Source organism: Triturus cristatus, chromosome 2_1 (genome assembly GCF_964204655.1).
Source record: "Triturus cristatus chromosome 2_1, aTriCri1.1, whole genome shotgun sequence".
Classification (NCBI taxonomy): domain Eukaryota; kingdom Metazoa; phylum Chordata; class Amphibia; order Caudata; family Salamandridae; genus Triturus; species Triturus cristatus.
The window spans coordinates 269,243,034-269,268,804 of NC_140581.1; the positions used below are offsets into that span (position 1 = coordinate 269,243,034).

General features: G+C 45.4%; 1 protein-coding gene across 1 annotated transcript in view; it reads left to right on the forward strand.

Annotated features, from left to right (window-relative positions):
• The window catches only part of LOC146864082 (UDP-glycosyltransferase 3A1-like), a 423,888-nt gene that overhangs the window by 77,538 nt on the left and 320,579 nt on the right, over positions 1-25,771 (forward strand). Inside the window, exon 2 of the mRNA XM_085631023.1 lies at positions 2,750-2,851. Within this exon, the coding sequence (XP_085487149.1) occupies positions 2,750-2,851 (102 nt within the window). The remainder of the gene's footprint in view (positions 1-2,749; positions 2,852-25,771) is intronic.

Sequence of the window (25,771 nt, forward strand, 5' to 3'; positions counted from 1 at the left end):
AAATCTACTGCTCACCAGGGAAGTCTGCTGCTGGTATTCAAAGTGCATGTTTCAGTCTGCATGTCAGAATTTTTTTATGAAATAGAAGAGGATTTGAGAAGTCAAAATGTGCCCTAATTTTTCTTTCTGCAGCACTAATCATGCTTTCTATGGCAAAATTAACCCCCTCATGTTGTTCCTTTGTAAATTAAATGTTTTAAGTGTTACCACTTTATTCCATTCAAGATGGCATCAGGTGTACCATACTTTTCTCATAAGTAAGACTGTTAGCGCTCGAGTTGTTCGTTAGAACACTCTGGGACATTCTGTCATTGGGCTATACTTGGGCTACATCTGGGTGATATTTGGGCTACATTTGGGCTCTTTTGTCTCTGGTGGCCATTTTGGGAGACTTATTTGTTATGATGTTTCCTAATTTCCTCATTTACTACAGTCTCCTCAGTAGGAAATACTTTCAGTTTTTTACTTTGATTCCATCAAGAAGGCATTCAGATGTGTCACACATTTGCCATAAATTCAGAATTTTAGCACTCTAGTTGCTTATTAGATCACTGTAGTAAAGCTACTGCTCACCAGGGAAGTCTGCTGCTGGTATTGAAAGTGCATGTTTCAGTCTGCATGTCAGAATTTTTTAATGAAATAGAAGAGGATTTGAGAAGTCACTCAAAATGTGCCCTACTTTTTCTTCCTGCAGCACTAATCATACTTTCTATGGTAAAATGAACCCCCTCATTGTGTTCCTTTTTAAATTAAATGTTTTAAGAGTTACCACTTTATTCCAACCAAGATGGCTTCAGGTGTGCCATACGTTTGTCATAAGTAGGACTGTTAGCGCTCTAGTTGTTCTTTAGAACACTCTGGGAAGCTGCAGTATAACACAAAGGAATCATCTGCAAGTCTCTCTGCCCTTGTTGGAGGTACATGTTTTACTGAGAATGTCAGACTTCATTCTCACATGACTGAGAAAGATAATGTGAATTTACAGAAAATATGCTCTCGGTTTAGCTTATAGATCACCTTCCAAACCTCTGTGCGAAAAGCATGAGAAAATTGTTTTCTCTCAAACATGATTCATGATATCACAGCAGAAGTCTTTTTCACGTGGTAAAATCACCTTAGAACACACCACAATTCCTAAAATGAGTATGGTACCATCAACAAATGATTTATAATGTAACTAAAGTCTTAAAACCTTCTATTAACTGCAATGCTTTTTAATGAGGTGATATCATGTATATTGGTCCCAAGATGGCTGCCAACACTTCTTGGATGAAGTGCTGACAGCCAATCAGATCTCATGATGAGATGTGTGGTTAGGCTTCGCCCAGATATATATGTGATTTTACTTTTGATTTTCTCAGGAACTACTGAACGGATTTACACCATTTAAGCAAAAGGCACGAGTCTGAACTGAGCACTACCTCTTTGCCAAATTTGGTGTAATTCCGTTCAGCACTTCGGGCTGTAGCTGCGTCAAGAGGTCCTATGGGAAAATGCATAGGGAAAACGCGTTTTGGGACCCCCCATTTTTCTCGGCCCCCGCTTGGCGAATCACCATGAAATTTTCAGGATAGGAGCGGACCGGAGCTGGACAAAAGTTTGGAAAATTTTGCGAAGATTCATGAATCGACGCCAACGTTGTTCCAAATAGAATGTTGCGGATTTCCTATGGAAAATAGGTCCTAACTATAACTACCTACTGGCGACTGCCAGTAGGTAATATATATATATATTAAGGCAGGTGATGCCGAAACGCGTAGCAATGGAGTGATAACATTAAATCTGTGAATCCAGCAAAAGTCGTTGGTGTCGGTGTCCTTTCTTTTGTGGAAGATTGTGGAAGATTGGAGTTGGTGGTTGATATATATATATATATATATATTCCCTTGGCTGTTCCGCTTATGAGTCCATAAATATTATGTGTGTTTAGTATAAGGTCTTATATATCCGATAGACCGATAGTTGCCTAGGGAATTTTTCTTCAATATGTTTCAGTTATAGACATGGAAATGCGGCAAAGTCGTGTGAAACTGAGACGTTGGCACCTCTGATAATTTTTACATTTGTATTAGTATCCACATCTTATTCAACATTAAAGTAATGTGTCATAGATGAATAACAAACGTTTCTGGGAACACCAAGTTGATTCTCCAGGGTAAGTCACTTGCATTCAGTTAAGAAGATTTGTCATAAAGCATACTCATTCTATTGGCCAAAACTGGTAAGTGCTTATGGCTTAAAACACTGATTCAGAATAACAAAAGTTATTTATTGCATAGTAGTGTGTGCTCAATTGACCGTGAACATGCACTTTATAATAGTATTATAGTAATCATACTGTTGGAAACAGAGAGGTATACAGATATTGAAACCAAGAAAGAATGCAGATGTTTTCAATCCTTTTAGAAGTAAATATGGTGGGCCATCATCAGGACAAATTATTGAACCAGCATCCAATATACTTCAGTACACCAGAGCCTCAATGCTCCGAGTGTGCGATAGGGAACACACAATAGTTTTATGGTTCTCACAACAGTATGGATTCTTCAATAATTGCATGATTAGAAATAAATGAAAACATTTATATAGATGCAGAGCAATTGAAAGCATGTCCAGTGCATGTCTGAATTCATGACAAAGTCAATGGGAAGCCATGTTTACACATAATGAAAGAAACTTTTATCTGCAGTCAGTTTATATTATATATTGCTGATATTTCCCAATGTGATATTTAATCTGCATCATTTAGGAGGAAGCCATCACCTTCTGATGAGTGAGATTTCGCATGTTCTTCATGAGAGCGGTCATGAAGTCACAATGTTGCTGAAGTCCGGAAATATCATGATCTCAGGTATATGAAGTTTGGACATTGCATTGTACTGATAGTGTGTCAAGATGCATAGTATTTCTGTGACAACTGTAGCACCTTCCAGCAATTTACAGCCCTCCTCTTATTCTTTCCCTTCCATGCAGAAAAAGATTTAACAAAGGGAGAATTCTCATTTTCTGTATGAATTTCGTATGAAGTACCTGCTATCAGCTAGGGTGTGTGTTATGAAATCACAGTAACTTTGTATCTTTGTGACAGCTTATGAAAATCTCACACATATCCTGTGGTAGGTCTGTCTCTTAAAGCTTGTGGTGGCTAAATTCTTTGAATACCATAATACACTATTTTAACTGGTTCTTGTAAACTACATATATGTCATATATGCCTTTGTCTGGGATTGCATTTGGTTGGTTGTTCCTGGCTGGCCTAGGTTGAGTGAGTTTACAATACTGTTAAGCATGATTAATATATGGTCATGTGCTATGTCCAACACAGAATGTCATACACATTATTTTTAGAGGTGATACGATTGGCTTTGCTTAAATGCTTGTTGGTAGATGCATTTTGTGTGTTGCTGTTACCTTGTGTCAGTCAAGTATGGGTTCATTCTTGCTGAGCTGCACAGCTATTGCCATATGCCTAGCCCATGTTGCTGTGTTACTTGTGATGAATATCAAAGTCTCACAAAGAATCTTGCCACAAGTGGGGTGACTAGGCTAGTGGCACAGAAAGGATTGTCAGAAGAGTTAAAACATTTGACCAGACATCTCATATCCCAGGATCCCTATCTGTAAGACAAATTGGCATTCCTATATCAACCCAAGTTGATCTAGGTAAAGTGGACCAGGTTGTGATACACTGTGACTGTTTAACTGAAATCTTTAACCCAAGATTATTCTATTACAATTGTTCACTATGCTGCAATGAAATGATCACACTTGTCTGGCAGCATGATAAATACCGCATTTTGTAATTCCAGAATAAGGAGAGAAACATAATCATTATCTCAGTCGAAAGGCAAGATGCACGGACTAATACAGAAAATAAAGACATTAATGATAAAACCCAGGAAGTCCCTCCTGCCCCACCCCACAAGATGTATGTGAAATGACACAGGAATTCCTGTAACCCCACCCGAGCATCCAAAACAAGCCGTCAGCTGTCTGTACCACATATGAGGTCTTGAGGAAACTGCTCCAAATGTCTTCAAATTTACCGATCTGATTATTCAATTCCTATATCACTTACTCTTATGTTGCCATTTAGAACATTTTGTTAAGGCAGAGATCATATGTAGGAGCATTCAGTGTTTTCCATAACCTTAAGATCCCTGTTTTAGCCACTGCCAAAGGCGTCGAGAACCACCTACAGCATTGGTATGTGACTTAAGGAAAGCCTGATGTATTGTGGAACAGAACAGTCCCTGCATCCAGACCGACCCTGTCAAAAAGTCAGATTTTATTCTGTCCAACATCTCCACAAAGCAGCGTTTCCGCCTCCCTAATTTCCAGCAAATGTATACAATATTGCAATCTAACTCAGTATTATTTATTATTTTTTAAGACATCCGTTTATTATATCTTTACATACAGAACATTTCCGTTTTGAAGGTAACCTGCACAGCATTAACGCCCATCAGCACGTCCACAGTACATAGTCGTTACAGCCAACTTTCAATCGCATTACAGCCTACCTACCCATTGTAGTTTGTCCACTGCACACCTCTTCTCATCTTCTCTCACTGCTCAATCCACCCCACATTGGCTACCAGTTAGTTGTCAGGGCCTGCCAATACCAAATTGATCCCACCAGCTGCCCCACACTTTGTAATGTTTCCGTGGGTATCCCATTGCTTTATACTCCTATAATTCTGCTATTAAGCTGTAGCCCTTTCCTCGCAGTCAGTCCTTGTGGTCGGGAACTGAACGGGTTCCCCAGTGTCTGGCAATATTTCTCTTGCCAATCATACACCCTATTCTGATGAGAAGTTTCTGTCTCTGCATGTTGTCTCACTCCAGGAACACCCCCAATTTGCCCATCAGTAGGCTACATTCAAAAGGTAAGCCCACCTCATCTTCCAGCATGTTTAGGATTTTAGGCCAATTAGCCTGTATGACATGGCATTCCCAGGTCACTTGGATAAATGATTCGCTGGCTGTTTTACATCTGAGGCAATTGGGACTAACCCTCTCCCCATCCTCCATAATCTGTTGGGGTTCCAATATATCCTGTGAAAGTATTTAAACTGGATAAGCCTCAGACAAGCTGGTATCACCAGAGTTCTTGCTACCATCTTACTTTCGATCCAGTCTTTGTTTTATAATTCCCCCATATCCAACTCCCATTTTCCCTTCAGTTTCGACGTGGGGTCAGGGACTTTTAAGTACCAAGGTTTTGTACAGGCATGATATGCCCTGCTTCCCCCTAGCCGTTCCATGGTGATCTTGGACTCCAACAAGTTGATTTGTGGGATACTCCTCAACTGTCCCTTAGAGGCATCCAATTTGTGTTTTAGTTGTAGATAAAGAACTGATATTTATGTAATTGATTTTCAGTTGTTAATTTTCGAAGGATAACAAGGCTTCCCTTGTTAATTCAAGATACCACCAATCCACTTTAGTGCCATGTGCCTACATTCTATTTGAATTTATATTATTTGGAGAGTGGCACCCAAGATCAGACCTTCATACAGCCATAACCATAGTGTTGTGCCATCCTATTTGATTCCTTTGAGTATTACTTCTGGATGATTTCTGTCTCTGTAAACCCACTTGTTGATTCTGTGTCAAGACTGGCAGGCATTTGGAGTTCAGAAAGCAACCTTCGACTGCGAGTTGCCCATGAAGCCCAAGGTTCATGGGGAACTCGCCTAGTTTTGGTCTTCACAGTTTTTGTCTGTTTTTGGTATGCACGACCCCTGCCAGTAGCTGCCAATACTTGGAAGATACTAAGCATTTGGTGCCTTCCAGAAGGAATCCCAGAGGTGGAAAAAGGTATGAGTCAAAACACCTCCTTATGGCAGCAATCACTGATAGTATAAAACCAATGTAGAACACAACCAGGCAGGGACGAACTGGATACGCAGAAAAAAGGAGATAATCTACCTTGCAGGAACACAGGGCAAAACAGGAGAGAGGAAACACACCCACAGGAATGAAGAAGAGCTGCGATGCAAGGCGCAAAAGAAAAATTGGCCTTACATACTACTAGAGTAGGAAGTTCCTCCCAGGAAGTTGGAAGTCTTCATAATGAAGTGGGAAAAAGAGCTAAATTAATGAGGACACGTCATCTTGGATTGGGTTTCCCTAATACCCAGAATTCCTTCCCAGAGAATTCTAGGACGAAGGACCAGGAAGAACATGGACACTGACAGCATACTACCAGCTGACTCCCCCAGGGAGAGGAATCCAGGAATGAGAGATGATACCAGCGTCCAGTTCGCTGTAAGTGTTTTTGTGAGCAAATGCAACGGATCGTCAACATCTCCCTGTTTCTTCATGCTGCACGCCCCTCCAGTCCAGGACCAGAGCGAGGGTTGCTGCCGGGTGGTACACGAGCGCAACATTCTGAGCATTTGTACTGCCCAGTAGTATAGTGTAATATCTACTGCACTGGGTCGGCACTGGGCTGGTTTGGGTCCTCTCTAGAAAGCCGCAAACAATCGGGGTGGCTGTCGCCCCACAAATCCAATACTGTTGAAATGAGTTGTGGCGTTCCACAGGGCTCCTCCCTGTCGCCGATCCTTTTTAAGATTTACATACGTCCTCTTATCCTGAGTCTTCGGCAGAGGGGTGTTAAAAATCTTCAACTATGCGGACGACATGCATTTGATTTTTACTCTGGAGAACTCTTCCGAATGCAAAGATTTTATCAGGAATTCTATGATGTATGTAAAAACGTGGATGGATAAGAACCAACTAAAATTGAATTGGGAAAAACTGAAATAATCATCCCGAGCAATAAAATCACTCATTGGACACCATCATATTGGCCGCCCGAACTAGGTGCGGCCCCAATTCCTAAACCATCAGTTAAGTGTTTGGGTCTCTATAAAGACTCCGACCTCTCTATGAGCGCCCAAATCAACGCAGTAACTTCTGCCTGCTTCGTTCAACTTCGTAAGCTGCGCAAGATCAGACGTTTCTTTAGCAGAGAGGCTAGCATTCAAATTGTGATTGCCCTTATCCTTTCTAAATTAGATTATGGAAATGCCCTTTATCTTGGCATACCACTATATCTGAGACACAGGCTTCAGATGATTCAAAACCAGGCAGCTAGAATCATCCAACTCAAGGATAGGAGATGTCACATCACCTCGCTACTTAAAGATCTCCACTGGCTTCTAGTCGAGCAGCGGGTGCTGTTCAAAACTGGCTGCATACTTTTTAAAGCCACTCAAGAAACCGGCCCCAGTTTTATTATTTCATGCATTAGAAAGCACCAGCCTGAGCGCAATTTGAGATCGAAGCACTTGAATCTCTTGGAGATGCCTAGAATCAAACGGAAACAAATAGGTGGGACCCGGTTCTCTCATCTGGGTCTGAAGCTTTGGAACTCACTGCCTAATCCTATCAGACTGGAGGCTCACTACATGCGGTTCAGGAAAGCTTTAAAAACCTGGCTGTTCTCCCTAGCTTATAATTAGTTGTTCCTCCTTATGCTTTCATTCTTTTTCCTGCTTAAACCCACTCGCGCCAAGAGACCTGTTGGTGAATGTGCACTTACATAATTTCCTAAATAACATAACATAACATAACTAATTCCTCCATCATCTGGGGATTAGATACATTTCTTGGGCACCACTAGTGGTGGGGCCACCTTCCACAGGAAATTTTGTATTTTGTATTGCAGTCTTGAAAAACATTTTTACTGGAACCTGAATAGGTATTTCTGTAATACACATCATATCTGGGGGAGTGCTACAATTTTTAACAGTGCACTCTTGTCCAGCTTATTTAGAGGTACCTTACTCCATCTCTGCATGTGATCTTGGGGACGATATTTGCCAATTGGGATCTGGAGATATCCTCATACCAAAATACTCAAAGGGTCCTTTTTGGCATTGGAGCATGGAGGACCCTGGATACTGCACTGGGTAGTCACCACCAATGGGATAATGGCTGATTTGTTCCAGTTCACTTTGAGGCTGGGGGCTTTTCCATAGACCTCCAAAATGCATATCAATCTAGTGATGGAGAGGTCGGGTTTCTGGACCTACAAATGGACATTGTCAGCGTATAGATAAATATGATCTTTCACCCCATTCCCCCAGTTCAATCCCCACTCCTGGTTTCCTGACTAATCCATTCAGCAAAGGGTTCTATAACTACATTCGAAAGAAGGTGGGAAAGGGGGCAGGGCTGACGGGTGCCAAGCATTATAAAGGAAAGGCCTGATGTTGCTCCATTGACCCTCACTCTCGTCCAGAGGATTGATATAACAAGCACACACAGTTCCAGATGTGGGCAGTTGTGGTAGGGCGACATAAACAGAATACAAACAAATAAACAAACATTTTGAAATTAAAAAAGACAGCTCCAGACTCCTCCGAACGCAAGATGCCACAGCTCCCAGAGGTCATTATCCAATCCAGACGCTGCTCTCATACTCTTAAGCAGAATGAGTGAAGCATCTGGATTGCCTGGAGCGGGTTGCCTCAGTGCTCCGAAGAGCACTGGAGGCCTATGCCTGCTTTCCAACCCAGCTGTATAAGACAGCTGCCTTGGAGAGTTTGAATTGCACATGTTGGTTTGGCTGTAGCAAGGTAGCCAGCCAAAACGACATGCACAATTCATATTGAAAGGGACACTTGCCATTGCTAGTCAGCAGCAATCATGCACTGGCCCTGCCATGTCCTCTCCGTTCAGCAGAAAGCTGAAAAAATAAAATGGTGATAAAATCTTTTTTTTATTGTCCCTGCTTTCTGTGCAGCAGTGTGTGGCTGCGCTCCTCCGCTCATATGGAGGAATCGCTACTGGAAGTAGGGACCAAACTTTATTCTCTCCAACAAGGCATGGATGATTGGCCATCCAACTGAATCATAGACATTTTTAAAGTCAAGTTATAGAGAGTGGTGGGCTCTGACACCCACCTCAGTGTTGCCAAAGTGAGACAATGAATACACTATTGCTTCCAAATTTTCAGATTGCTTATGTGCAATATATGTTTTTAGTGTTTATTAGTGAAATTCCACTGTTCAGTGTGTGACACTTTTAACAAGTAAATGAAAGCAATGACCAGTATGTACATTTTCTGTTACTGTATTTAGACATATCACACAGCGACGGACAAACAGTGAAAACAACCCAAAACTGTTGCCATTGCCAATGCTTGTTATCAGTATTAGGTAAACGAGTAATAATGGTTTAATGGTAAAAATTTGAACTGAAAATGTTTCATTTCTGAAAATAGGGACTTAGATTTAAGCATTACTGAGGTCTGTGGAACGGGTATTCATCATAAAAGTGTCTCAGCCACTCATGTCCTCTCATTCCCACCACTTTCTTCTGCCTCTCTCAATCTGTTAGCCCTATCTTTCTGAGATCTTCCATCTAGGTACCTCACACATCATCTCTCTGTCTTCTTCACCACTGTCATTTCACTGTGTCTTTCTGCACATACTTCCTTGTGTCGCATGGCCACACATAAACACACACTTGCCCCACCTGTGAATATAGTATTTTCTAATCATCACACTGTTGTTGTCAGTAGCTCTATACTTCTTTGACACAGTTTCACATAAAATGGTAACTACAGTTGATACATGTGTGACAATTTGTATGAATAAGCATGTAGTCGAAACAACATTATGACCCACCAACAGACAGACACTGTGAGAAACTCTTGCTGACTTTAGACTCGACTCCAGAGCTTTCAATCATGTCTTAAACTGAGTGTCCACCCACAATTTTAACTTACAAGACACCTAGGGTCAAATTTACTAATTGTCACCCAACATGGTGCAGCAGTCAAAAATGCTGTGCTGCATTGCGTGACAGAGAGGGAGTGGCAGAGCGTCATATCCACAGAGAAATGGCACTCTTCTCCCCTCTCACCAGCTCCACCGCAGAATTCTGTTGTTCACCACACACACACCTTTGTGCCATAGTGCAAGAGTGTATGCGCAAGTCTGGCATAGGGTTTGTACTGGAAGGGTTCCTTCCCAGTTCAAAATATTATGCCTAGACAACTTCTAAAACTTTACATACTTTGTATGTGTGCTGCGCATCATACATGCAAAGTTGGATAACACATGGTTTCAAAAGGTGTTATATTTAGACACATTTTTGTTAGGGTTTTTTGCCAAAAAAGGAAGGGTGATTGCATGGGAAGGCCCCTGTTACGCTTCCTTGACTCTAAGTAACACAAATCAGTGTTTTGCACTACTGTGCGTTACTTTTACTCAATCATCCCCTAAAAGACGACTCAGTATGCACTGTATAGGGGTCACATTTTGCATGAAAAGAAAACTGCAGGAACACAGCATATGAAAAAAACATATGCTGATAAGGAATTCAAAATGAAGGAAAATATTCAATTTAGACAGGGACTGTATCACTGAAGGGCTTATCATTTGTTCTATGCATTCTATAGAGAAGCTAATTATTGGATGTGCATGTTGTCTTAACACCTTCATGGACACCATTTGGAACTGTGAGAAGCTTTCACTGCCTTAATCATCAACTACACTACTCTCAAGAGTGCTTCATTACACACATTCTCACATATCATCAACTTATCCAGTCACCTAGAGGCAGGAGAGGAATTACATAAGGCAAGTAAATATAATACAGAAACACAAATTCTAGTACAAGCGTATATTCATATGGAATACCACTAACTAACCCCCTTGTGTAACCTTTGCACTAGCATCAGTCTGCATCGTCTAATAAAAAAGAAATTGCTTGGTCTCACCACTGCTTCATTATACATTTAACATCTCTGAGTGTCAAATTCCAATGAATTATATTTCTATGGCAAGTTATACCAATGTTACAAATGATATATAGCCGATGGCCAAAGCAATATGAACTGAACAGACCACCTCTCTGTTTTCAGCAAATGTGTATATATAGTGTGCTTACACTTTATATCTGAAATGATAAGAGACTACTTTACAACTTGACACTAATGTCGTCTCTCTGCATTCTCCTAAGATTGCCACAGTTTTTCTGAACTCTTTCTAGTGTGAAGAAAAGCACCAGCCGGAGCAAGTTCTTCTTCTATCAGGTCACAAGCAATCCAGTAAATTACCCCTTAATGGCACTGCTGCACTGGTTTCTTTCCATTCTTAAAGAACCACAGTTACACCCAGGGTCTGGCCCGGGGAGGGAACTAGAGGCGTTAGGGCACTACAAATCGGTCAGCCTCCAACCAAAGCTATGAACCACAGAAAGGACCGTTCCTAGTTGTATATAAGAGATGCCCAAACTAGTGGGGGCAAATCACAAAAATTGACGGACTGGCATCACACACCACCAGGTGTCATGCTTCATCATCTGCCAGTCCTCGCCCTCTAAAAACCACGTTTGATAGAGGGCGGGCATGCACCTGGAGACTTCTAAACTAAGTGGGGGCCCAAACAAAAAAAGGAGTGAGTGAATTTAAAAACCATCATAGTATACCTGAACGATTTTTTATTCTATGGGGTTACTATGTGGGATTAAAATATATAAGTGCGGTGAGTGGGGACCTTATCATCCCGTCGCCACTGTGAATTAGTGATTGTTAAGAGGGGGTCAACATGTTTCTGCCTGTATTGTCCACTTGGGTACGTGGCATTCGTCAGGACCTTAGATATTGGGCTCCAATCTTACCACTGGGGGCGTAGGCCTATAGCCAGCTGCCACCTGTTTAGAGAAACCTGTAAGAGAGAGAGGGGGTGAGACAATCATATAATACTCAAAATGGTTGTCATTCGGTAGAACTTGATATGTCACAGTCACGCTCCATACTTACTGCTCTCTCCTAAAGTGAAAAAGGTGAAAAAATGGATATGAGTGTCAGGCATCTGTGTTCACTCTGACATTCGTGTGAATAAAATGGAAGTCTTACCCTATTGGAAAAACCTATTTGCCCCATGGGAGGGGTAGGGGGGAAGTCCCTGTAGCCACATTCTGGTGGGAGACGGTAAAAGATGAAGACAAAAGGGTTAAAAACCAGACAGGTTAAGAATGGTATATCAAGGATACTTAGTTAATTAGCAGAAAAAACCGCCAGGGCGTGCTTGATCAACTATAGTGTCAACCTGTTGGAAGAAGACATCAAAACACAGACTTACAGTTCAAGGTGTACTCCCCGCTAGAAAACCTAGCGCTTCATGCGTCCAGCCTCCTCCCCGGTGACAGTAAGTGCTGTTCGCAGCAAGCTTTTATACTATTCGGGTGTGGGAATAGTTGCATGCAATATGGGTTACAGGTGAGCGTGGCGCACAGTGATGATGCCGCGTTTCCTGTGTCCTAAAAGGAGCATGCAGAAAGGACTGCCAATTGCCTGTTTGTTGCCTGACCCTCGTGGGGCTGTGTCAACACCTGGCGCTGCTCTATGACACTCCGCTTCCTGTGTCCCGTCTTTACTTTAGATTATTGCCTGGGGTAGGGCGGATCATAGGGAAGGACCGGCTTTGGTCCAATGAAAACGTTTGCTTTGTGTGGCTAATCAGTCCGCCTACCATAGTCTATGGAGAAACAAGGGAGCGATTAAAAATGTAGACGCGCTTTAACAGAAATGTGGGAAACATGAGCCCTGCTCATGACTGTTATTTAATGTCAAGAGCTGTTTATTAAGCATTTGCACAAAAGAAAGAAGGCAAACCCAGATTATATACAGTCAGGGTGAGGGTGTGGTTAAACCCACAGATAATGTACAAGTCGGTTTTTTACAGCTACCGGATGATTGCGGATCAAGATGGTTTTAGGGAGTAAGGGAAGCTCCGCCTGGCTCTGTTCACGTGTATTACTGTATCTATTGTTTGTGTTTCTTTTGTCATTTTTTTGAGAATGTTAGATTGTATGTTTTGGTGAGCGCGAAATAAGTTACTTCATTTGTAGCCATGGGATGTCATTGTTCAATCCGTTTTTCCATGTCCCAAGGCAAAACACCCAGCGCTGTTCTCTAACATGTAGGACATATGAGAGGCAGTCATTGTGTTTCTGTACTACTTCTAGTACTGTCCATCTTAGATCTTTATCAAAGTGTTCTTTCTCAAGGAAGTGTTTTGTTAATTTGGTGTTATCTTTCTTCCTTCTGATAGTACTCCGGTGCTCACTAATTCTGGTCTTTACACAGCTAGTAGTCATGCCAACATACATGAGTTGACAAGGACATTTGAGTGGATACACTACATTCTCTGTGTTGCAGTTAGAGAAGTTCTTCTGAATCCATGGTCGCTCAGTACCTACGTCCACTTCTTTTGTGGTGGACGTGAATTGGCATGATACGCAATGGTTGGGAAGGGGAGAAGCGAGATGGGTCTGAAGTTTTTGAGGTCCTTCAGGTCGGCAGAAGGTTTCTTCAGCAAGGGGTTAATATCTGCATGTTTCCAGTCTTCTGAGAAGGTGGCAGAGTTGATGGAGCAGTCGATGGTGCAGCAGGGTTCGGGGGGCAATGGTGATGTCTGCTCTGTTGAACATGTGATACGGTCAGGGGTCTGAGGGTGCTCAGGAGTGGATGCTCCTCATGATCTTCAGGGTGTTGTCCTCTGTGAGGGGGGTCCAGCTGAGTAGGGTCTGTTGGGGTCCGGTGTTATGGGGTGTGGTGGTTGCATGTAGGGTGCCAGGGTCTTGGGTATCAAGACTGTCAAAGCTGTCATAAATCTCTCTAATCTTGCAGTGGAAGTATGTGCCAAGGTTGTTGCAGAGGTCTTGGGAGGGGGATGTATGCTCTCTCTGTGTTGGGTCTGGCAAATTATTTGACCACAGTGAAAAGTTCCAAGCCATTGAGCGGGTTAGCATTGATCCTTTCTTGTAAGGCTGCTTTATTCGATGTTCTAATGAGGTGCTGGTGTAAGGTGACAGTGGCCTTGAAGGCTGAGTGAGCTTCCAGGGTCTTGCTGCTCACCCATATCTTCTTGAGCCGTCTACAAGTGCATCTGGACTCATAAATGGCGGAAGAGAACCAGCTAGCTTTCTTGGAGTGTCGCTTGCTTAGGGCTTTCCTCCGAGGAGCCAAATTGTTGGCGCAGTCGGAGATCCATTGGTGGAGTTTGCATGCTGCGGTGTTGGCGCCTGTGGATGTCAGTGGAGGGGTTTGGCTGAGGGCAGTGGTGAGCTATTCTTCGGTGACCTTGTTCCAGCTTCTATGAGGGTAGCGATGGGCATGGTGGTGTACAGTGGGTTTGGTGAAGGCGGAATGGATGCATCGGTGGTCGGTCTACTGGAGCTCGGTGGTGTGGCTGAAGGTGATGTCGCAGGTGGAGAAGATGGGTTCAAGCGTGTGTCCTGCTGAGTGGGTTGGGAAGGTGACTAGTTGTTTGAGTCCGGTGGTGGTGAGATTCTCCAGCAGAAATAAGGTGTTTTTGTCATTGGATTTGGCCAGGTGAAAGTTGAGGTAGGCAAGGAGGATGTAGTCTGTGGAGGCATATGCCCGGGGCATCGTATGATAGCATATCAGTTTCCCCATGGTCACTGTCTCGGCCCCGGGCAGGCCTCCCAGTGTCAGTGCTCCTGCTGGTGGACACCTCTGTTACTTAATCCCATTGTGCAGGAATCTCTGTCTGCTATGGCATTGCGTTTCACGAACTCTGTCTTTTCCTGCACCTGTAGGGGTGGTCTCTGTGTGGGAGGCCTTCCCCTGCCTTATACTAGAGCTCGGTGGTGTGGCTGAAGGTGATGTCGCAGGTGGAGAAGATGGGTTCAAGCGTGTGTCCTGCTGAGTGGGTTGGGAAGGTGACTAGTTGTTTGAGTCCGGTGGTGGTGAGATTCTCCAGCAGAAATAAGGTGTTTTTGTCATTGGAGTTGGCCAGGTGAAAGTTGAGGTAGGCAAGGAGGATGTAGTCTGTGGAGGCATATGCCCGGGGCATCGTATGATAGCATATCAGTTTCCCCATGGTCACTGTCTCGGCCCCGGGCAGGCCTCCCAGTGTCAGTGCTCCTGCTGGTGGACACCTCTGTTACTTAATCCCATTTTGCAGGAATCTCTGTCTGCTATGGCATTGCGTTTCACGAACTCTGTCTTTTCCTGCACCTGTAGGGGTGGTCTCTGTGTGGGAGGCCTTCCCCTGCCTTATACCGGTCAACCATCATTACTTGCACTTCTTTTATTGTTGACAGCCCAAAAAAGTTAATGCCTTAACGGGCATCAGCAATATGTATAAGGAGTGACATACACTGATATCAGCATTTTCAATGATACTATAATGTCGTTCATACAATTAATACGTTGCGAAATAATACTCTAAAAAAACCAAATAACTGTGCCACTCCATATCTGTCTGTAAAGTAGAAACGTCTCGTAGAGAGGGAGAGCTCTAGCCACCCATAACCATATCCAGTATACATGTTGTGTAAGTTCCAGTCCAGTATACTCATATCAGTTGTTCTTCAATGGTAGAAGGGGGAGAAGGAGGTTCCAGATATATCCCTCTCAGCCCACCTTTTTCACATTTTAAAATGCTTCTGAAGGCATCCTCTCGGTTCTAAGACCGGGATTTCTAGACCCATACTAATGTCCAAGCCCTTCTTCCAAACCCCAATCAGCGGCAGGAATTCATCTTTCCAGACCCGGGCAATGTCTCTTTTAGCCAACGTCAGGCCAATGAACAATAGGTGCCACTTGTACCTGTTACCACCCAGAACCTCTGTAATATGCAGCATAGCCAGACTCGGAGAAAATGGAACATCCCACCCCAGAACCTCGGATAGACATTCAATCACTCCCCTTCGGAACCTCAACAGCATTGGGCAGGACCACACCGTATGTAGAAATGGACTCTCTATAGACACACACCGCAAGCAATGCGGGGATGCAATCAAGCCAGTACGCCATAGTCTGTGTCTAGTGTAGTAGGCTCTATGTAGATATTTAAACTGTATAAGGTGCAAACGGGCTTCTATTACTGCGCTACGCGGGGATTCTAGAGCCTCCACCCAATGATCTTCCTCTAGGGAGCCTAGATCTTGTTGCCATGCCTCTCGTTTTATGTAGTGTTGTCGGTTTGTTGTTAATAAGTGTTCTATACATTTTAGTTATTTTATGGTCTCCCAGCTCAACCATAAAGACCTTTGCCTCAACGGGATTAAATGTAGGTATCTCTGTTTGTTGTGATAGATAGAGGGTGAAGGCGTGCCTAAACTGAAGATATCGGTAAAATTGTGTGCGGGGCATAGCGTATTCCATTTGAATTTCCAGGAAGGACTTTAAAGTGCAGCCACATACAACAGCACCCACCTTATCTATTCCGATAGCTTCCCAGCCCCGGAAGACAGAGAATCGCGCCAGTTGTGGTAGCTGCTCATTGCACCACAGAGTAGTTTCTCTTGTGAGTTTCCCCCACCATCCCATCATACGAAGCGCGGACTTCCAGATCTTGAAGACCGTAGAGGTCGCGGGCGGTAGCCCCCCAAGCAGTGCTGCAGAGTAAAGGACCACATGGAGGGCATTGTTCCCCAACAGCCAGCGCTCCACAGTATATGCTGGGTCCCTCCGGTCGCCATACCACCAATCATTGAGGACGAGAAGGTGTGCGGCCACATAATACGCCTGAACATCTGGGGTGGCTACTCCTCCGGAATATGTGGACCGCAGAGCCACTCGTGACGCACTGCTCCCCAAAGAAACCGGGCCAAGATGGCATTTAATTGGTGAAACCACGTTGGCTGTATTGGATACGGATGATTTTGGAGTTGGTTTAGGGAGATCATTTTAAAAATGGTGGATCTGCCAAATAGAGATAGAGGCATGTGTGAACATCCACGCGTCTGATCATTTACCTGTATCCACAGGGGGGCAAGATTTCTGTCACATGCCATATCCTGGGTTGTCGGAAGGAACACGCCTAAATATTTAAAGCCCTCTGGGACCTCCATTACCTCCGGCGAACAGTCACCCAATCGATCCCTGCCCCACAGTGGCCACAAGAAGGATTTTCCCCTATTCATATATAAGCCGGAGTTTTCAACAAAAGTCTGCATAATGCGGAGGTGGCGCGGGACAGTCCGATTAGGGTCTGTGAGAAAGAATAACACATCATCCGCATACAGTGCTTTGCGGTCGGAGACTCCCGGTGCAACGCACATGCACGTCTATTCTTATCCATGCCGCAAGCAGGTCCACAGCCAGCGCGAAGAGATATGGGAAGAGTGGACATCCTTGGCGTGTTCCTCGCCCAATGGGGAAGCTTCTGGAAGCCAAATCAGCCTTCCGGACCGATGCTGTTACATCTGCATATAGCAGGTGGATAAGATTCAGCAAATGAGGTCCAATATTTAAGCGGCCGAGTAAGGCGAAAAGATAGGTCCAGCTAAGAGAATCAAAAGCCTTATTCATGTCACCAAGGAGGAGCGCATCTGAGCCCCCAAGTCTGTCGATAGCAGCTATAGCGTTGTGCGCGTGTCTGATATTGTGCCGTGTAGCGCGGCCGGGCATAAAGCCTGCCTGATCTGAATGAACCAAATCCATGATATGGGGAACCAGAATTACATGCACTTCTTTACTGTGGGTATTATCCTACTTTCTTGTACCCATTCCCCTGCTGCCTAGGGGTTTCCAAGAAGAAAGCTTACCCTTGGAATGGGACTTTTAAGTTTTTCTGGGTAAAGCAGCAGAAGGATTTCTATTGGTATAATCAGAGAAAATTAGGATCTTTGTGGCATTGTAGGATACCTCGGAATGCCCTCCAGAGTAATGCGTTCCTGTTGGCATAGTTAAGGACTCTTGCAATGATGGGCCTAGGTGAAGCACTTCGTCGGCACCCATGCCCTGTGTGCTCTTTCCAGGGTGAAGCATTGCGACAGTAAGTAGACCAGTATCCACAGTTTGAAGAAGTCTTCAAGACACTTTTCAGAGTGAGCACCCTTCTTGCCCTCGGGCAGCCCCACCAGAATATTTCGTCAGGGCCTGCCTTCCGTATCTTCTGCTCTTCTGTCCAGGAGGGCCATTAATTCTCCGAGTTGCTTCAATTCATTTACAGAAGTTGAGACATCGTCCTCCAGATCAGCCTCATTCGTGCAGTCTGATAAGGTTGGTTTCTCCTGGCGTAGCAGGAAAACCTCAACCCCACTCCTCCTATTTTTGGTTGAGGTCTTTGTGTCACTTTTTAGTGGCTTGGAGGACCATAACTGATGAAACCGTGTCTTCCGTCCCAAAGCCAGGCCTGCAGTGGTCCCCCTGCAGGTCCCCTTCAACAGAAAGTTGGATTTTTCGAAGTTTGCTTTTTTTCTCGTGGCCTGTGGACGTAGCAACCTTGCCTTTCATCATATTGTGTGTTCCATACAATGGCCCAACTCATTACTGGACTCTGTGTCATGGACTTTCCACTGCCACCCTATCCAGATACGATGCCCAAGATATGTAACCCACAGGCAAGGCACAAAGTTATTGCCCTGAGGCTAGGGCCCAGAAACCACCCGGGTCAACCTCCGATAACGACTAGTTGTTTCAGTCCTGCCCTCCCTGCTGCAGCCCCTACTGCTCATCAGCCAATGGGCTTGTCACCCTGGGTTCCCTTCCCTGTGACCTGGCTTTCCGCTGCAGGCTCCAGGTAACATTGCTCTCAAGGGGAGCACAGGCATTAATTCATTCTTGGGAGACAATCTCCCCCATCCCGGTGTCCTCCTCAAAGTTCCTCTGATGGACCCTGCCACAGGACTAGGTCCTGTGGCATCCTGGTCACCATTAGCCAACTATCCTGGCAATCACTGAAATCTGCAGGCCTCACTGTCCTCTCTATCTTTCTACCCTGGGCTCTGCTGCAACTACACCCGCATGGCATCGACGGGCCTCCTCCCGTCCGGCCAATCCTGTTTCTCACTCACCGGACCGCTTCTGTTGGCCGACATCCAGTCTCTCTTTTCCGACCTTGGTTGCCCACTGTGCTTCAGCTGTGCCTGAAACCTTGCTCCAAGCTGCCATTATGGCCAATTATTCCTGGCCATCTCCTTCTTTGGGCCCTGCTCAAGACGAGTTGGAGGCCTGGATCTCAGGCTCTTCTCTGAGCCCAGCGGCCAGAGACTGAAACTTTGCTTTATTCTGCTATCCGGAATCATCCCTCCAGCAGTTCTGATGATTTTCTGTTATTTCCGGATGGCCGGTAACTCGTCTGCACAGCCCTGGCCCCAATACCACAGTCGGCTGCTGGTAGCAGGTATCGGGGAGCAGGTTTAGAAAGGATTATTGTATGGCTCATGCATATCTGCTGAAAACACAGCTGTCATCATCAGTCACTTGGCCATGCCCCCAACTCAATATTATTAATGTCAACATGCAGTGATGAATATTTTCCTACAAAGATTATTTGAAATATAATATTCTTTTATTAATCAACACACTGATTTATAAGTTAACCTATCTGCAATGCTAAAAACCCCTAGGAACCTTAGGGAAGGCGGTAACATAAACAAGCATTGACAGAGCTAATAAGTCTTGCCTGTATTTTCAAAAATAAGCAAGACCCATTAGCTTTTCCACAGTTTTTTCCATGATGTATGTGTTTAAATTTGAGGGGATAATTGCTTTCTCAGAAAGGTGGCTTTGAGCATTTAAACGTGTTGTATCAGAAAGCAATGTCATCAGTGATGTCATTTGAGATGTCATCAGTGATGTCATGAGTGATGTCACTGACCATGTAATGAGTGATGTAATATGTGAAGTCATCAGCAGTGCATTGCGGGCGCGCGAGTTATAGTTAGCTGAACTAACTATAACGGGGTAATTTCAATGGTTTTGTACGAGTGAACTGTCCAGCTAACTATAACGCCCCTGAAATCTAAGTTTTTTCCAGTGAATTTCTAAGGTTTTTTAAATGCTAATTCCTAACTATAATGTGCCTGAAATCTATGTTTTTTTCAGTGAATTTCAAAGGTTTTTTAAATGCTAATTTCTAACTATGCCTACAGAGATAAAATGCACGAAAAAAAAAATAAAAAAATGCAGAAAGAAGCAACAGAAGTCCTCAAAGACAAAGAAACATGCAGGAAGAAGGAAAACGTGCAGAAAGAACAAACAGAAGAGCAGAAAGAAGCCTTGTTGCAAAATCATCCTGTACCCTCAACTTTTTCCGACTGATACTGGTGGTAACTGAGTCTGACTAACCAGTCCTAGAGCCAGTGCTATGTTAAAAGACACTTAGAATACGGTGAAAACACCTACATACACTAGGTAACACTATGCATTGGGGTCCCCCTGTGATTAGCATGACCTCCTCTGTAAGCCCGTAGTATATAATAGGGCAGGGGTATTAAAACTACCTCTTAAAATGCGCCACAGGGCGTGTTAGCACACGTCACCTCAGGCCCCGTCCCCTCCCTTCACCACTGTGCAAACATGCTCTGTGGCCGTTTTAAGTTGGGAGATTAAGTCCCCTTGAATCCTGAGGGTCCCTAGGGTCCAACTAGCCCACTAGGTACTTCCAGTAAGCGCCACAGAGCTGCGTTGCAGAGAGGTGTAAAAAGGGGCACGGCCTAGTCCACCTCTCTGTAACGCAGCGCAGTGGCGCTTACTGGAAGCACCTGGTGGGCTAGTAGGCCCCCAGGGACCCTCAGAATTGAAGGGGAATTATTTCCCCAACTTAAAACGCCCCACAGGGCGTATTTGCACACGTCACCTCAGGCCCGTCCCCTCCCTTTCCCACTGTGTAAACACACCCTGTGGCCGTTTTAAGTTGGGAGATTAAGTCCTCTTGAATCCTGAGGGTCCCTAGGGTCCAACTAGCCCACTAGGTACCTCCAGTAAGTGCCACAGAGCTGCGTTGCAGAGAGATGTAAAAAGGGGCACGGCCTAGACCACCTCTCTGCAACGCAGTGCAGTGGCGCTTAATGGAAGCACCTGGTGGGCTAGTTAGCCCCCAGGTGCCATCAGGATTGAAGGGGAATTATTTCCCCAACTTAAAACGCGCCATAGGGCGTGTTTGCACACGTCGCCTCAGGCCCCGTCCCCTCCCTTCCCCACTGTGTAAATGCGCCCTGTGGCTGTTCTAAGTTGCGAGATTAAGTCCCCTTGAATCCTGAGGGTCCCTAGGGGCAAATTAGCCCACTAGGTACGTCCGGTAAGCACCATTGCAGAGAGGTGTAAAAAGGGGCACGGCCTGCACCACCTCTCTGCAACGCAGCGCAGTGGCCCTTACTGGACGCACCTGGTGGGCTAGTTGGCCCCCATGGTCCCTCAGGATTGCAGGGGAATTATTTCCCCTAACTTAAAACGCGACACAGGGTGTGTTTGCACACGTCACCTCAGGCCCCGTCCCCTCCCTTCACCACTGTGTAAATGCGCCCTGTGGGCGTTCTAAGTTAAGAGATTAAGTTCCCTTGAATCCTAAGGGTCCCTAGGGTCAAACTAGCCCACTAGGCACCTCCAGTAAGCGCCACAGAGCTGCGTTGCAGAGAGGTGTAAAAAGGGGCATGGCCTCAAAACACCTGTCTGCAACGCAGCTCCCTGGCGCATACTGGAGATACCTGTTGGGCTAGTTGGCCGTCAGGGACCCTCAGTATTGAAGGGGAATTAATTCCCCAACTTACAACACGCCAGGGGGTGCGTTTGCACAATGGTGAAGGAAGGGGGCGTGGCCTGAGGTGACATGTCTGCAAACACGCCTTGTGGACGTTTTAAGTTGGAGAATTAATTCCTCCTCAATCCTGAGGGTCCCTGGGGTCCAACTTGCCCACCAGGTACCTCCAGTATGCACCAGAGAGCTGCGTTGCAGAGAGGTGTTCAGAGGCCACACCCCTTTTTACAACACTCTGCAACGCAGCTCCGTGGCGCTTAATGGAGGTACCTGGTGGGCTAGTTGGCCCCCAGGGACCCTCGGGATTGAAGAGGAATTAATTCCTCAACTTAAAACGCGCCACAAGGCGTGTTTGCACACATGTCACCTCAGGCCTTGCCCCCTTCCTTCACCACTGTGCAAACGCGCCCTGTGGCGCATTTTAAGTTGGGGGATTAACTCCCCTTGAATCCTTAGGGTCCCTGGGGTGCAACTAGCCCACCAGCTACCTCCAGTAAGTGCCACAGAGCTGCGTTGCAGAGAGATGTAAAAAGGGGCACGGCCTAGACCACCTCTCTGCAACGCAGTGCAGTGGTGCTTACTGGAAGCACCTGGTGGGCTAGTTAGCCCCCAGGTGCCATCAGTATTGAAGGGGAATTATTTCCCCAACTTAAAACGTGCCATAGGGCGTGTTTGCACACGTCGCCTCAGGTCCCGTCCCCTCCCTTCCCCACTGTGTAAACACACCCTGTGGCCGTTTTAAGTTTCGAGATTAAGTCCCCTTGAATCCTGAGGGTCCCTAGGGGCAAATTAACCCACTAGGTACGTCCGGTAAGCGCCATTGCAGAGAGGTGTAAAAAGGGGCACGGCCTGCACCACCTCTGTGCAACGCAGCGCAGTGGCCCTTACTGGACGCACCTGGTGGGCTAGTTGGCCCCCAGGTTCCCTCAGGATTGAAGGGGAATTATTTCCCCTAACTTAAAACGCGCCACAGGGCGTGCCTGCACACGTCACCTCAGGCCCCGTCCCCTCCCTTCACCACTGTGTAAACGCGCCCTGTGGCCATTCTAAGTTGAGAGATTAAGTCCCCTTGAATCCTAAGGGTCCCTAGGGTCAAACTAGCCCACTAGGCACCTCCAGTAAGCACCACAGAGCTGCGTTGCAGAGAGGTGTAAAAAGGGGCATGGCCTCAAAACACCTGCCTGCAACGCAGCTCCCTGGCGCATACTGGAGATACCTGTTGGGCTAGTTGGCCGTCAGGGACCCTCAGTATTGAAGGGGAATTAATTCCCCAACTTACAACTCGCCAGTGGGGCGCGTTTGCACAAAGGTGAAGGAAGGGGGCGTGGCCTGAGGTGACATGTCTGTAAACACGCCTTGTGGCACGTTTTAAGTTGGAGAATTAATTCCTCCTCAATCCTGAGGGTCCCTGGGTGCCAACTAGCCCCGGGGGGTGGTGGTCCCCGGGGCTGGGTGGTCTGTCACAGATGCCCCAGTTCTAATATTTAGAGCCCTGGGGATTTGGCGGTCCCCGGGGCGTGTGGAGGGGCTTGAGCCACCCCCCCACACCGTTTTTTTTTTTTTTTTTAAGCGCCAGGGGGTGGCGGTCCCTGGGGCTGCGGGGGCAGTGTGCCCCCCCCCACAATAACAATTAAGTAGAGCCCCGGGGGCTGGCACCCCCCAGGGCTGCGGGGGACAGTGAGCCGCCCCAATTATGTTTGAAAAGCCCTGGACCCCCATCCCAATACAAATATTACCCCTGGGATTTGGCCCGCCCGGGGGCTAAATATTAACGAAGCGCGGGAGACCGCAATTCGTTTTAAAAAAAAATTCGGCCGAAATTCGCGCTGGGTGCGCGAATCTCACCATTTTTGTTTTTTAAAAAAAATGCTTTTTTGGACCCTGGGGTTCCTTGTGGGACCCCCTGAGCAGGCCTAGGGGGTCAGGGTGTTTCTACCTTGCCCCCTTTTTGCGTTTTGCGCATTACTTTTTCTGTTTTCTTGTGCCTCGTTCTTCCCAGGCACAAGATGGCTGCCAACACTTCCTGGTTTGGAGTGTTGACAGCCAATTAGCATAAAGATCGTGCTCGGGAGGATCCGCGGCCCTGGATGTATATGTGTTTTTACTTTTGATTTTCTCAGCAACTACTGAACGTTTTTACACCATTTAACAAAAAGGGTTCTTTCTGAACCAAGAACTAACTCTTTGCCAAATTTGGTGTAACTCCGTTCAACAGTTCGGGCTGTAGCCGTGTCTAAAGTTTCCTATGGAAAATTGCATATGGAAAACACGTTTTGGGACCCCACTTTTTTCTCGCCCCCCGCTTGACGAATCACCCCGAAACTTTCAAGATAGGAGCGGACCGGAGCGCCCCACGAGTTTCGAAAATTTCGCAAAGATTCGTCAATCAGCGTCAAAGTTATTGGGGATGGAATGTTGCGAATTTCCTATGGAAAATATGTCCTAACTATAACTATCTACTGGCGACCGCCAGTAGATAATATATACATATATATGTATATATATATATATATATATATATATATATATTCACTGAAAAAACCATAGGTTTCAGGCACGTTATAGTTAGGAATTAGCATTTAAAAACCTTAGAAATTCACTGAAAAAACCATAGGTTTCAGGGGCGTTATAGTTAGCTGGACTTTTCACTCGTACAAAACCATTGAAATTCCCCCGTTATAGTTAGTTCAGCTAACTATAACTCGCGCGCCCGCAATGCACTGCTGATGACGTCACATATTACATCACTCATGATATGGTCAGTGACATCACTCATGACATCTCTGATGACATCTCTGACATCTACTTGTCCCTTGGCTCTAAATAACTGCTCACACACATTTCTTACTTCTGTCTCCATTTTGATTAGTCGCTAGCTATTCCAGCTACAACAGGGCGTTTTTCCTGGTTTTCACGATTTCTGTCTTCCATGTCTTTATTTTCTGATGCACGTCTGTTCTTTATTATGAGCTTTTTACACAGCACGTTCATGCTGATTGTTTCTTGTGACCTAGCATTTATATTCTTACTCACTCATCTTTTGTTTATGTCCTTCTTAGCCCTGAAGAGTCATATCTTTACACGGTGTGACGAAACACGTGTCGGCTGATGATTTATATGCTATGTATTGGTCAGATGTTGACTTACATAAAGAATACTTTTCTTTAATTTTCCTGATGTCAATCTTCATTTTTTCATAATCCTACAGACTCTGAGGTTATTTCATTCCTCCACCAGGTACTATTGATAGTATTATCCTGAACGTGTGCGCAGGACCTTTGTCTTTTGTTTCCTTAAGTGGGTTTCTCCCACTTGATTGCAGGGGTTTTTCTTGGGTTGGTACCCCTGACTTGGCAGCACTACATTTAATTTTCTCCAGTGAAAACTCACAGTGCACACGCTTGAGTGCCATCTTCCTTTATCCCCATCCAACTCCTTCACAGTGTGAACTTTAGAGACTAGTTAGGTTACACAACACTGCCCTGTGCATATTACACTCCAAGGCCCATATCGCATAGCACGCGCTAGTGCCTGTGCTATCTCGCGCTCTCCAATGAATCTGTCATTGTGCACAATGTATTGCATATTATATTTCACGCCCCGGTTCATCTTATATCACACTTTTTGGTGCATAGTTTATACCATATACTATATATAGTTTTCATTTTCAATCGTGCTCTCAGGACTATGTTCTATATAACACTGCGTCCACCTACCCTTTTCACGGGCATTACATTTTGCGATGGGGGGTGGAGGGTCAGGGGGTGTTTCTGCCAAGTGAGCCCGGAGTCACAGTCACAAACGTCCTCTTCTTCCTGAATAAAAGTGAGATTATGCTGCATACTTGTTCATATTTTAAGTAGTTCTCACAGACACACATTTTAAAAACAATAAAGTTCCTAATACCCACCTTCTCTAAACAGTTAGCTTGCTGCCCCATCCACCTCCTCCCTTTCCTCTGTTGTCTGAATCCATGGACTAGCCTCCTCCCTCCTGCCATGCATGGTCTGATGTGCTGTGACTGCCCTCCATTTAGCATGATGTACCAGTCCACTCATCCTGCCCTCCATTGCCCAATTCTATGGCCCATCATTGACCTCCTGCTTAGCCTCTGTGCTTAGCTTGCTGCCCCTATTCTCCTTTCCCCTGCCCTCCGATGTCTTTGTGTATGCCCCTGCTGCATCCTTTTTGCCCACCATGTTCCATGGACCTGCCACTCCTATCTACTCTGAGTGTTCTGTTGAGCTACCACTCCCCTCCCACCTGCCTAGCATTGTCAGATGACT